The following is a 14,179-nucleotide window of genomic DNA, read 5'->3' on the forward strand; positions in this document are numbered from 1 at the left end:
GCACAGCAGGGACAGAGAGCCTTACTCTACATGTTCCTCCCTAAAAGTGGAAATTTTCACAATTCTCTCTTGCCAAATCATTCTCAACCCATTCTCATCCTAAAACAAAACAAAACCTCCCTTCTCCCTATCCATCTGATTTTTCTTTTAATTTTTTTTAAAGTTTATTTCTGAGAGAGAGAAAGACAGACAGAGTACGAGCAGGGGAGGGGCAGAGAGAGAGAGAGAGAGAGAGAGAGAGAGAGAGAATCCAAAGCAGGCTCCAGGCTCTGAGTTGTCAGCACAGAGCCCGATGTGGGGCTCAAACCCATGAACCATGAGATCATGACCTAAGGTGAAGTCAGACGCTTAACCCACTGAGCCACCCAGACGCCCTATCCCATCTTCAAATCTTAGTGCAGATGTAACCTCCTCTAGGAAACCTTCTCCAGTTCTCTCATAAGAGTTTGCCGCCCCATAATGACATGTAGTCCTCTTTCTATTTTGCAAACCATACTACAGTTGTTCCCAGCCCCACCCCATCCAGCCTACAAGCTCCGTAACGGCGAAGACTGGGACCTTTTCCAGACCGTACCTCCAGGATGTAGCACGGAACAGGGTGGGTGTGGGATGAGAAGCCGACATGCGCCCTGCAAGTTCCGGGCAGAATCATCAGGGTCTGTGAAATAGCTCCTAATCGTGTGGAGGACATGTCTCCTCCACTTTGAAAATCTGAGGAAAACCACAGACCCTCAGCCTAGAAAAATACACACGCACATACACACACTCACACAAAAGAAAAAAGAAGCCCTATAAGAGCAATAAGCTAAAAGTCATGAGATCTGGATTCCGCTCCCTGGTCCTGCCAAAAACTTCCAGTTCCTAAACAAGTCACTTAATGTCCCAATTGACAAAGTCAACTTTTGTCCCTCAACTATCCTTCGTTAGATGTCTGTAATAAAAAATACGTATCTATATTACTAATGTGGAAGAATTCTAAAATTAAAATTGTTATATAAGAGCAAATTATTTTTTATGATTGCCTCACAGCTTGACTCTTTAACAGCTCTCTATTTTGCCAAAAGACATGCTGTGAAATAAATTGACTATTTACTACTACAGCTAAAAGAATTGTTGCTTTTTCTAAAGCCCCAAAGGCCCTGTAGTTTACATACCCAAGAGGGGGTGAGCACAACAAGCATAAAGAAGCAAAGATGAATAATCCAATTAATTCACATTTGCTCACACCATTGACTACAGATTCCTCTGACAACAATATGCTTTTGTACTAACAAACCTGTAATACAATTGGCCAGTATGCTTTGAGATGTTTATATTGTACATGTCAGGGATGCCTGAGGACAGTCTGAATATTCTCTTCTCTCTAGTCTGACCCTGTCACCAACCACTGTCACCGGTGGGCTACAGCCAGCAAGGCTTCCCGCTTCAGAATGGGAAGCTATGAAATATCCTAAGTAATGAGGCCGAAGAGACATACCTCGTGGGGCTGACTTTCATATAAAAAGCAATTGCCGGGCAGTCACTCGTGAAGACCCTTAGGAGCTCCATGGAAAAGGAGTAGGCAAGGAAGCCTGCACCCTCCTCTGCATTTCTGAAAGCTGAAGATGGCGGTGTCTCGGTCATTTCCCTTAATCTACTACCAGCAACTCAAAGGGTCCTCCTCGCCAGTCTAGGCTTTTCTCTGTATCCATACCAATCCCTGCTCCTGAGGATGCTATTAATAAAGAGAGGGCTCAGGATCCAGTAGATCAAAAAAATGCCTAGCTAGATTTGAGCAGACCTTATGGCCATGAAAGCCTGAGTTTGCTGACCCCCATTTCACTGGGCCTCTGCCCCTCTGCATCAGCCTGTTCTCTAAACCAAGAGCAGCTGAAATTTTTGTTTTTGTTTTGTTTTTCAAAAAGTATCTTTTCAATGTTTGCAATATGTGGTATTCCCTATTCCATTCCTGATATCAGTGACTGTGACTTTTTATTTTTGTCAGTTGTACTTGAGGTTTATTGATTTATTGATTTTATTACAGAACCAATATTTTACTGTTTTTGTTTTCAATTTCATTGATTTCTGTTTTAGACACAGACGAAAATGACCCCCCCTTCCTTGTACAGGGGCACGGGTCTCTCCAGTCTCCTCAGCTGGCCTCTAAATACTGGCTTACCCAGAAACTCCACACTCAGCCTTCTTTTCTTTAGCTACACTCCTTAAGTTATCTCATCCACTACCCCAGATTTGACATCATATATATGCTGATGACTCCCAAATTTACATCTCTAGCTTCAACCTTTCCCTGGAGCTCCAAGCTCATTTGTCTAAATACCTTGTTTGTTTGTTTCTTCATTTTCAGTTATTTTTTTATGGCTTTATTGAGGTATAACTGACATACAATAAACTGCATATATTTAGGGGCACGTGGGTGGCTCAGTCAGTTGAGCATCCGACTCTTGATTTTGGCTCAGGTCATGATCCCAGGGTCAGGGGATCGAGCCCCACGTCAGGCTCCACAGGTTGCTTAAGATTCTCTCTCTCCCTCCCTCCCTCCCTCCCTCTACCCTTCTCCCCCACTCACTCTTTCTCTAAAATAATAAAAAAACAACTATATAGGTTTAAAGTGCACAAACTGATTGGCCTTGACATACATACACAATTATGAAACTATCCCATCAAGACAATGAACATGTCCATCACTCCCAAAGCTCCCTTGAGGCCCCTTGGTAATCCATCTCTCTTACTCCTGCCCCAAGCAACCAATGATCTGCCTTTTGTCCATACAAATTAGTTTGTATTTTCTAGACTTTTATATAAATGGACTCATACAGGGTGTATTCTTTTTTGCTTAGCTTCTTTTCATCCATCATAATTTCTTTTGAGATTCATCTAAGTTGCTACATGTATCAGTGAATATGTATCAATATTTCATTGATTTTTTTTTAACTGCTGAGTTGTATTTGTTGAAGAGGCATAGCAAAATTGCTTTTCATGCCTTTGGAATCTGAGCTGTTTCCAATTTGGGGCTATTACCAAAAAAGTATCTATGAACTCATATACAAGTCTTTATGTAGATAAATGCCTTCATTTCTCCAAGGTAAATACCCAGGAATGGAATGGAATGGCAGGGTCATGTTAGGCATACACTTAACTTTTTAAGAAAGTGTCAAACTGTGTTCCAAAGTGACTACACCACTTTATATTCCCACCGGCAGTGCATGAGAGTTCCAGCTGCTCCATGTCCTTGCCAACACTGGTTATGGTCTGATTTTTTAACAGCAGCCAATCTAGTGGTTTTATAGTTGTATCTTGTGTTTTTAATTTGTATTTTCTTAATGACTGTGTCAAGCATCTTTTCCTATGCTTATTTGCTATCCATATATCTTATTTGGTAAAGTATCTCTTCAAATCTTTAATACAGTTTTTAAATAGGTTACCTGTTATTGACTAAAAGAGTTCTTTAGAGTCTAGATAATAAAAATCTTTGGTCAGATAAATGTTTTACCTTTTTATAACTGTTTATTAAGGAGAAAAAGGTTATAATTTTTTTTACATTTTGGTAGTTTATTATTAAATTCTAGTTTCTAGTTTTTAGTTCTTTAAAAAAAATGCTTAGCCATTTAACACTTTGTTCATCTTACATTCCATTTGCAATCACTGATTATATATTTTTTTTTATGTTTCTTTTTTTTTTTTTACAAATAGTTTATTGTCAAGTTGGTTTCCATATAACACCTAGTGCTCATCCCCCACAAGTGCCCTCCTCCATGCCCATCTTCCCCCTCCCCCCCCACCCATCAGTCCTCAGTTTGTTCTTAGCATTCAAGAGTCTCTCATGGTTTGCCAAAAAAGTTGATAATTTTAATAAAGTCTAATTTATTGATTTATTTCTTTTATGTTTCATATTTAAGAAGTATTTGTTAAATCTAAGATCACTCAAAATTTCCCCTTTTTCTTATAGAAAGTTTATACTTTTTACACAAACATTTATATCTACCATCTATTTCAAGTTAATTTCTGTATACGTTACAAGGTAAGGGTCAAAGTTCATTATATTTTTCATATGGCTATACAATTGTAATAGCACATTTGTTGAATAGCAGCAAATTACTTTGGCACCTTTGTAGAAAATCAATTAATCATATATGTATGGGTCTATTTCAAGACTCTCTACTCTGTTCCATTGATCTATATGTCTATCTTGACATTACCCCACAGTCTTGATTATCAGAGCTTTATAGTAAATCTTGACATCAGGTGATATACAGCCTCCAATTTTGTTCTTCCTTGTTTTGGCTATCCTAGGTCCTTTGCACAGCTATATAAATCGTAAAATCAGCTATATTTTATATAACAAACTGATTGTTATATATTACAAACTGATTTGTTAACTTCTATAAAGAAGCCTGCTACAATTTTCTTTGGGATTATGATTAATCCATCTATCAATCAGAATAGAATTAGTATCGTGCTCACTTCAGCAGCACATATACTAAAATTTAATAGAATTAGTATCTTAACAATACTGAGTCTTTTTTTTTAAACAGTTTATTGTCAAATTGGTTTCCATATACCACCCAGTGCTCATCCCCATAAGTGCCCTCCTCCATGCCCATCACCCTCCTTCCCCTCCCCCAACCCTATTTGTCCTCAGTTTGTTCTCAGCATTCAAGAGTCTCTCATGGCTTGCCTCCCTTCCTCCCCCCCACCATTTTTCCCCTTCTTCTCCCCCACTGTCCTCCATTAAGTTCCCCCTAATCCACCTATACGTGCAAATATATGGTATCTGTCCTTCTCTGCCTGACTTATTTCGCTCAGCATAACACCCTCAAGGTCCATTCATGTTGCTACACATGGCCAGATTTCATTCTTTCTCATTGCCATGTAGTATTCCATGGTATAGATAAACCACGTCTTCTTGATCCATTCGTCCGTTGATGGACACTTGGGCTCTTTCCATGTTTTGGCTATTGTGGAGAGTGCTGCTATGAACATTGGGGTCCATGTGCCCCTAGGCATCAGCACTCCTGTATCCCTTGGGTAAATTCCTAGCAATGCTATTGCTGGGTCATAGGGGAGTTCTGTTGTTAATTTTTTGAGGANTACACTTTTGGGTCCAAATCTGAGTTCTCTATTCTATTCCATTGACAATACCGAGTCTTTTAAGGCATGAGCATGCTATTTTTCACCATTTACTGAGGCCTTATGTAATTTTTCTCAGGGATGTTTATAGTATTAGTGTATATGTCTTACACATCTTTGGTCAAATTTTTCCCTAAGTATATCATAATTTTGATCCTATTAAAAAGACACTTTAATAAATTTTTAAATTTCCAATTTCTCATTGTTAATATGTAGAAGCACAACTATTTATACCAACCTTCTGTCCTTCAACCTAATCTCACTTGCTAGTTCTAGCAGCTTTTTGTAGATTCTTTAGGATTTTATACATAGAAAACAATATAGTCTGAGATTAAAGACAGTTTTACTTCTTCCTTTCCAATCTGAATGCTTTTTTTCCCTACTGACTTACTGCACTGGCTAGAAACTCCAGTACAGTGTTGAATGAAAGGGATGAGAAGGGTCATTCTTACCTCGTTCCCAATATTGGTGGAAAAGCATTTAGTCTTTCACCTTACTAAGAATGGTGTTTGTTATAAGTATCTCCTAGATGTTCTTTGTCAAATTGAGGAAGTACTCTTTTATTTCTAGTTTGCTGTGATTTTTATTATGAATGGTTGCGGACTTCTGTCAATTGTATTTTCTGTATTTACTGAAATGATGGCATTCGGCTGAAATATGGTAAGTTTGGTCTGTTAATATGGTGAATTACGTGAAATTGCTTTTCAAATATTAAAAGCAACAAAATATTAACTTTGCACTCCTGAGATAAACCCCATTTGCTCTTGTTGTATTATCCTTTTACTATCTTTTTACTATAATATGTTGTTGGATTCTATTTGCTAATATTTTGTTGAGGACTTTTTAAACCATGTTTGTGAGGACTACTTACTAGTCTATAGCTTTCTTCGCTTACAATGTTTTTTCCTGGTTTTGATATTAAGACAATGCTGCCATCTCAGAAGTTGGAAAAGGTTTCCTCCTCTTGCATGTTCTGGAAGTGTCTGTGTAGAATTGGGATTATTTCTTCCTTAATTTAGTAGAATTTATGAGTAATGAACCATCTATGCCTTCATATATTCTCAACATCTCTATTAACATGTCTGAAAAGAAATTAAAACTTAACATGGCCAAGCAGAACTAATAATATTTGGACCCAAACATGTTCATCCCTACTATTCCTCATTTCATATTAATGACATCATATTCTCCCATTTTGCTTAAACCAGAATCTTAATCCTTCATTTCCTGCTTTCACTCTTTCACTAACCCTACTCTTCAAATCTATCTTCAAGTCCCATCAGCTCTACTTTCAAAATGTATGTCTACTTCTCACCACCTTCATTCTCACAGCCCAGCATACACCTCCTGACTGGCCACACCAATGCACAACTGCCCCCATTGCATTCCATTCTCCAAATAGCAGCCAGGGTGATTTTTGGCTAAGTAAGACTATGTCACTCTCTGGCTTAAAACTCCCAACTGGCCCTTAATCTCTTCTGCCTTTAGATATTGACTGTAAAATAGAAAAACAACAAGCTGTGTCTATGTAGCCTGAAAATAATGGCCTTGAGAACACTACAAGAATTTGAGTAAAATCTTATCTGCTTAACTAGCTCCAGTGACCGAGAAATTACTAAATCGCAAACTTAGGCCTCTTGGGAAAAAACACAACTTTGCTGGATGAGTCCTAAAGAAGGTATAGGTTTTTGTCTAGAAAGAAGCAAAGGCACCAAGGGCAAAAGTAAGAATCCCCAAGTCCTAAGCTGTCCTTCTAGAACTTGACAACAACAAACACCTTCATCTCCAACCTACTCTCATCTTCCTAGGCTTCCTGTCCAAAGCAAAAGTGGTTCAGACAGTACCAGGAAAGGCTGTGCCTGCTAGTCTTAAATACAAAGGAGGTAAAAAACAGAGAAAATAATGCAACCGACTTATATATTCATATGTTTGGGTTTTTTAGCCATCCCCCGCTGAGGCCAAGGTAGGAAGGATCCCAGGAAACTTGGTCTTGCTCTCGCTTAATCAGCCTCATGCATCTCTGTAGAGCTGAACAGGTGCCCTCCTATATGCTCTCCATTCCTATTCTTCAACCAGTCAACACCTCACACCTGTTCTGGTCAGCTCTAGACTCACTCAATTTGCTAACTACTCTTCTATCTCTTTCTATTCTGCCCATTCTCACTCCTTAAGTTAAAGGAAACCACCATCTTTCTTGTTCCTTCTTCAGATCATCTTCACTCTAATTCTGCCTCTTTACTCTCTCAAATGACTTCCAGGAATACTTCCTTTAGCTTGACCAGGCGCTCATGCACTCCTCTTGTCTTCTTAGATATGATCAACATTGTGCTAGATGACACTTTCCAGAAAAGAGGAAGTGGCCTAAATTAATCTGTGTTCCTAGGACCTAGAACCAACTCTTAGCTGTGCTTTCGGAGAATCAAGGGAGGAGACTACTACCATAACTGGCGGCAACTGGGGGTGGGCTGGGGGACCGGGGCTAGGCTAACTGACTCTCATAAAATACTCTGCACTTAACTTCACAGCATTAATTATAATTATCCTTAAATCTGTGAATTCTGAGTATCTGTCTCTCCCTGCACTCCCCAACAGACTGAAAGCTCTATGTCTATCATGGAGTGCCTGGGTGGCTCAGTCAGTTAAGCAGCTGACCTCAAGTCATGATCTCACGGCTCATGAGTTCGAGCCCCACATCAGGCTCTGTGCTGAGAGCTTGGAGCCTGGAGTCTGCTTCAGATTCTGTATCTTCCCCCACGCCCCACCCCTCCCCTGATCACACTCTGTCTCTGTCTCTCAAAACTGAATAAAAACATTGAAAAAAGACTGAAAAATAAACAAATAACTAGGTCTATCGTGATCACGACCATCCCTACACCCTACAAATCCCTGGCATATAGGTCTAACTCAGTTACTCTAGCCCTGCCAGATAAAAACAAATTTAATTTATTTCTCAATAAAGCTCTGAGATAAAGTAGTCTATCCCCATTTCTGGAAAAGCTAATAATAAAAACCAACATTTCTTGAGCTGCTACCGTGAGTTAGGCACCATTCTAAGATTCTTACATGTATTCTCATTTAATCCTCATGACAAACCTATGAAGTAGGTACTATAATTATTCCCATTTTACAGACGCAGCATTTGAGGCACAAAGAGGTTATATAATTCACCCAAAGTTATACAGATGAGTTGCAGAAATGGAATTCAAACCCAAGTAGCCTAAAAAGTCCACTCTATTATTCCCTATCTATAGTACCACTCAATGAAGACAACACCACATTCCTCAATATCAATGAACTGAGCCAAATAAAAGATGATATGAATAAATGCTACAAAGAAAAAGCTAGACTTAGACACACAAGTTGCCAGTTCTACATGACAATTCCAAGAAACTGCTACTATGAGTCATTCCAGTGCCTGACTCTTACTTAAAATAATAGTCAAGGGGTGCCTGGGTGGCTCAGTCTGTTCAGCGTATGACTTCGGCTCAGGTCATGATCTCACAGTTCGTGGGTTCAAGCCCCATGTCAGGCTCTCCACTGACAGCTCAGAGCCTAGAGCCTGCTTTGGATTCTGTGTGTCTCTCTGCCCCTCCCCTGCTCACATTCTGTCTCTGTCTCTCAAAAATAAACATTTAAAAATCTTAATAAAAAAATAAAATAATAGTCAAAAACCACACCTTTCTTTTCAATTGACAGACATATATGGAGAATGAAACCCAGAATATTCTCATGTTAAAAACATTTCTTCTGCCACCAGATCTCTGTTTTATAAAAAGAGTCTATTTTTGTCTGCCAAAGGTAGCCCAATCACCCAACTGGACCTTACAGAACTAGGTATGTGTTGCCTGAGTTCTCCCATAGAGGCAGCAAGAATGCATGAAAACTGCCACCATCCCCACGGCTGTGTCTTTCCAGTTCTCCCAGTATTAAATGTAGGAAAATAATACATGTCAGGTTTGAAGGCGTCCTGCAAGCTTTTACTCTATCCTAAAAATTACCAGAAACCAACGCAAGGCATATGACAGGGAAGACAGATCACAAGGGAGGGGGCAAGGAGAACAATTCAAATCATTAGCTGTCTGCCCACCAAATGCTTCTAAGTTCCCAGCATTCCACGGCCTGCTTCTGAGGCAACCACAGGACCTGAGGAGTCATGACGGCTTCAGCTTCTGATGTCTCTCTGATACGCCATGGAACGAAAAGGCCCTGAGTACTCTATTATTAGAAAAGGAAATTTTAACTTACCTTCCACTGCTCCTCTGGAAGCAGCTTCACGACCACCAGATCCCCATTCAAGGCTCTATTACGAGCAACAACACCATCAATAAAAATGTCTCGATCACCATCCTAGGTTGGAAAGAGAAAACAATCACCTTACCAAGGCTCGGAACCAAAAATTACTTCCTTGGTTTAAAAACTGTGAACTCTACAAACTGTCCACTGACTCAGTGAGAACACTAGTACACAGCCACAAACAGGCCTAGTGGGAAATCAGTCTTTGGAACTAGCAGAAATGGGGATGAACACATAAGAGCAGGGTAGCAGAATGTTAAAAAAACATTTTGTTAAATATAGGAGAGAAAAACTCCCATAGGCAGACCCAAACCAAACAAAAATACATAATGCAAAAAATCAAGGCTGCATGCTTTCAATATTGGAATGAGAAAGGAGTGATTCTTTCTCGTTTTAAATAAAATAAAGCATGATGATACCTTTTCTACACTAACTGAATTTTTTTAAGTATCAAAAAAGGGTTAAAGGTAGAAAATTTGCAGGCAAACAGAAGAACAAACAAAATATAATCCCCCAGTTGGTTTTCTTGGTGTTGCAGGAGCAGCAAGCAGCTCTAGGAATTGGGCTCACTAAGGAAGGAACCAGCAGATTCATACTCCTCCCTCACCCCTCCTTCCCCCCCTTACCCCACCCCCCCCCCCCCCGGCCAGAACCTCCTCGGCACCTCCTCCCACTGCCCCTACTGCCCTGATGCCCCAGAATGAGTCGAAAAGCTGCCTCTCACNTTGATGGAGACCTAAGTAGAAGTCAAAGAAGAAAAGGAAAAGGACATGAGTGTTCTCACACCCCTCCACCTGTCTGACTAAGGAGCAGGGTGAACTTGGACCCCCCCACCCCCACCCCCTGTGAACACAAGGCACAGAACACCCAAGTCCTCAACCACCGGCTTACAAATAACCCATTTAAAGCGGTGAAGCCCTAGTGAACTCCCCAGGTATCAAAGAGAGGCCAGAGTCTTCCTAGTAAGCCAAATTACCTTGCAAAAAACACTTAAATGGAAGAGAGAGCTAAGGAAAACCACTCCTTCAGCAGTAAGGGTCCATGAAAAAAAATTATTTTCAAAATGTTTCATCAACAAACATGCAAACATGTACTCTTATCCTTTTATCCTTCTAAGGTTTATACTCAGTGCTTCTTTTCAGAAAATAAGAGAGAAATAAAATACTCATTTTTCTTAAAGGAAATAAGAGCAAACAGGCAAAGAAAACCCACCACTCAAAATTTTCTAATAGATACATTTGATTAGATAAGATTTAACACTCAACAGACTAAAGGGGATTGCTGTAACATTTTAGTTACAACTGAAATGAGCATTCCAAATTCACCCACGCAGCCCCACCATCACCAAAAACAGGACCCTAAGCACTCAGCATTTTTCAGTTTCCAATTACAAGCCATCAGAGAGCTTTTAGAACAGCTTTTCTGTTCAATTTGCAGTCTGACCATGGGCTCACAGCTGTGGTCTACACAGGTTGCCAAACCTGACCCACCCTAGTCCCTGAGGTACAGCTACCGTGTTAGCCACAAAGACAGAATTACTGCAGCTAACCTCATGTGGAGCTTCTCAGAGATACAAGGAAGAGGCGACCAGAAAACAGAAAGTGAGCAACTAAAGTGTGGCCCATCATCACCACTGCTGCCTTCTGCAGTTCACAGAGCACCAGGATCTCTCCACCTTGCTCCGGACAGAGACAGCTGTCTAGAGGGCATCCCAACCCGTGATCATGTGTCAAAACACATGGAGTGAAACGCCTCTTCCATAAGCAGGTATACCACCCTTAGCGCACAAAGATTTAAGATGGTAAGATACTGGTATTGCCATAACCCATCCCAAGAAACCAAGAAAAGCAGACAATATACCAAAAAAAAAAAAAAAAAAAAAACTCAAACAATAGACAAATCTACAGGTATTGCATCACTACTCAGCTCTTACAGAATCCTATACCTATTGCAGAACCTCTTATTTTAAAGACAGTAAACTTAGGAACAGCTCAATATTAAAAGTTTGATTCATCCTACTTGCTTACTTAAAAAAAATTTTTTTAACATTTGTTTATTTTTGAGGAAGGGGGAGGGGGCAGAGAGAGAGGGAGACACAGAATCTGAAGCAGGCTCCAAGCTCTGAGCTGTCATATCAACACAGAGCTGAGGAGGGCGCTTAACAGATGGAGCCACCCAGGCACACCCCTTCCCCCACCCCCACTTGACTACTTTCAAAGGCCAAAAAGTTCAGCTCTTTGGGGCGCCTGGGTGGCTTAGTCGGTTAAGCGTCCAACTTTCACTTAGGTCATGATCTCGCGGTTCGTGGGTTCGAGCCCCGCGTCNGACTAGTTCTACCCACCCACCCGCAGAAAGAATGGGGAGCGGGGGAAACTGGCTAATGAACAACTCCAGAGGAAATACAAAGGGATCTGGGGATAATCTAAGTAAATACTTAGGAGAGGAGCATGGGTAGTTCAGTCAGTTAATCATCTGACTTTGGCTCAGGTTATGATCTTCCAGTTTGCAAGTTCAAGCCCCGAATCAGGTTCTGTGCTATCAGCATGGAGCCTGCTTCAGGTTCTCTGTACCCCCTTCTCTCTGCCCCTCCCCTGGTTGCATGCATGTACGTACATGTTTTCTCTCTCTCTCTTTCTCTCTAATAAACATTTTTTTAAAAAATACTTAGGAGACTTTGGAGGGGGGAGGACAACACAAGAGCATTCCCTATTGATGTAGTAGTCCTTCTGGACCAAATAAATTCCACAGATGTCCTCCCATGACAAGATGCACAAAAAAAGTTATAAAACTTCTTTACACCAACTTATTCAGAAGGGAGTTTATATTATTTGTAAAAAGCCAAGTTTCTATATCTAGTCCATTTCTCTTCTTTATCCTATTTGGATATCCTATTTGGATTTAGTATCCTATTCCAAATAGGATAAAGAGGCATTTCAAGAATACCAATTTATCTTGGTTTGCTTGAAAGTCACCTGGTTTTATTCTAACTCTGTATCTTACTTTTACTGAGAACCCCAGGAGACTGGCACGTACACATATAAGTGACTTTTCCCACGTAGTTTGGCTTTGTCAAAATAAAATGAAAATCAACTTTCTATCAGTAGAAATTATCATGAACCTATGTCAACATCCTCCAAAATGAAGTACTTCATTAAAACCAAGTAATGATGAATTACTGTTCTGAGCCTATTGACTTAAGTAGATATTTTAACATAGCAAATGACATTGTGTAAGTTCACAACTGAGAGTTTTTAAAGTTAGTAAGAACCTAAATAATCAAATCTAGTGTATTTTTCTTATCTCCAAAAACTTTGGAATTTTAAATTAGAATTTATAATTTTTGAGTTGTAAGAAACATTAGACTATCTAATATCCACACCTAATTTTACAAACAAGGAAATCTGTCAATTTCCTATTGTCAGAGCAGGGGCTATGTCTTTGTTAGTATCAATTCCTGTCTTTACTCTCCATGCTACAGCCGGGGACAGTAGCATTCAGGCCCTGGTTCTGACATCCTCCTCCTAATCCACCTGCAAGCATTCTTCTGGTTCATAAAAGTTCACACGGGACATGGACATAAGCTACGTGTGCTCACAAATCCAGACGAGTGGTGGTTGTGGGGTTGATCTACATGCAGTTTATTACCTCCACTATCTCCCTCCTCAGTGCTTTTGACAATGCCTCTAAACACTGAAACTGACCAAAAAAACCCAAAAAACTAGAATGCAGGACTGTTCCAGTGTCTACAACCAAAACTTACAACTAGGCCTTAAGAGAGCTTTTGCAGCCAGTTCTTAGTTACTTAAAGGTGAACCATTTAGCATTTTTTCACCCTCCGGGACAACATTACTACTCCATTAGTGCCAAATAGGAGACTAAAAGAGGCATACAAATAAGCCAATTCTAATATCAAAACTATCTACAAGATTCTTAATAGGACATGCCAAGAATACAATTTCAAGTAGGAAACAACTGGCCTTTTGAAACTTCAATCACTTTTGCTCCTTAGCTTCCTTTAACAAGCCAGATTAACCTGTGGGAACACATCATTTGCAAATTTAAGTCATATGAATTGAAATTATAGGAACCTAACGAGGCCCCATGGTTTAGAGGACCTCTCCTCCGGCCCTTCTCCAGTCACATGCCTCCCCATAAGCAGGGAATTCTCAGGGCCAAATGGATGAGCATCCCTGGGGTAATCAGCCCCAAGTCCACTTCCAGGGCATACACAGCCATCTTCCCCAGGTCTGTCTGCCCGAAGGCCTACCACAGTCCCCTGTGGCACCCACTGGTCTTGAGAGGTGACTAAAGCGCAGGTATTTCCAAGGCATGTGGGCAGAATTTGGACACGTGGGATATAATAAGATGCTCACATAGGTGCACGCAAGGGCCTTCACTGATGGGGGAGGTGGGTGGGCAGCAAAGAGGGGACAGGGAGCCAGGACTGGGAAGAGAAGAGGGGCAGGCCAGAGGGGGACCCTCTCCATGTAGTCACATTTCAGCATGGAGCTCTAAGGAGTCTGAGAATTCTACATTTGAACCCAAGTACATAGAGGTGTATTTGGCAAGAAATATATTTAATTTGTCATGAGTGTATTTAGTTAACAGTTTGCTAGTTTGATTTATACTTTTAAATATTTAATATAAAGTATGCATGCCTCCATTTGTACTCTTGTTCTGGGCCCTGCATTTCTTAGGAACCAGCCTAACAGGGATCCAACTCAGGGAAATTCAATACTGTGCACTCAGAGAAGAAAGA

At 40.4% G+C, this 14,179-nt stretch overlaps 1 protein-coding gene across 1 annotated transcript in view; it reads right to left on the minus strand.

Annotated features, from left to right (window-relative positions):
• DIS3L2 (DIS3 like 3'-5' exoribonuclease 2) overlaps positions 1–14,179 on the minus strand; it is a 373,116-nt gene that overhangs the window by 264,864 nt on the left and 94,073 nt on the right. Inside the window, exon 5 of the mRNA XM_077757924.1 lies at positions 9,373–9,474. Within this exon, the coding sequence (XP_077614050.1) occupies positions 9,373–9,474 (102 nt within the window). The remainder of the gene's footprint in view (positions 1–9,372; positions 9,475–14,179) is intronic.

Source organism: Crocuta crocuta, unplaced genomic scaffold (genome assembly GCF_008692635.1).
Source record: "Crocuta crocuta isolate KB4526 unplaced genomic scaffold, BGI_CrCroc_1.0 scaffold290, whole genome shotgun sequence".
Taxonomy (NCBI): Eukaryota; Metazoa; Chordata; class Mammalia; order Carnivora; family Hyaenidae; genus Crocuta; species Crocuta crocuta.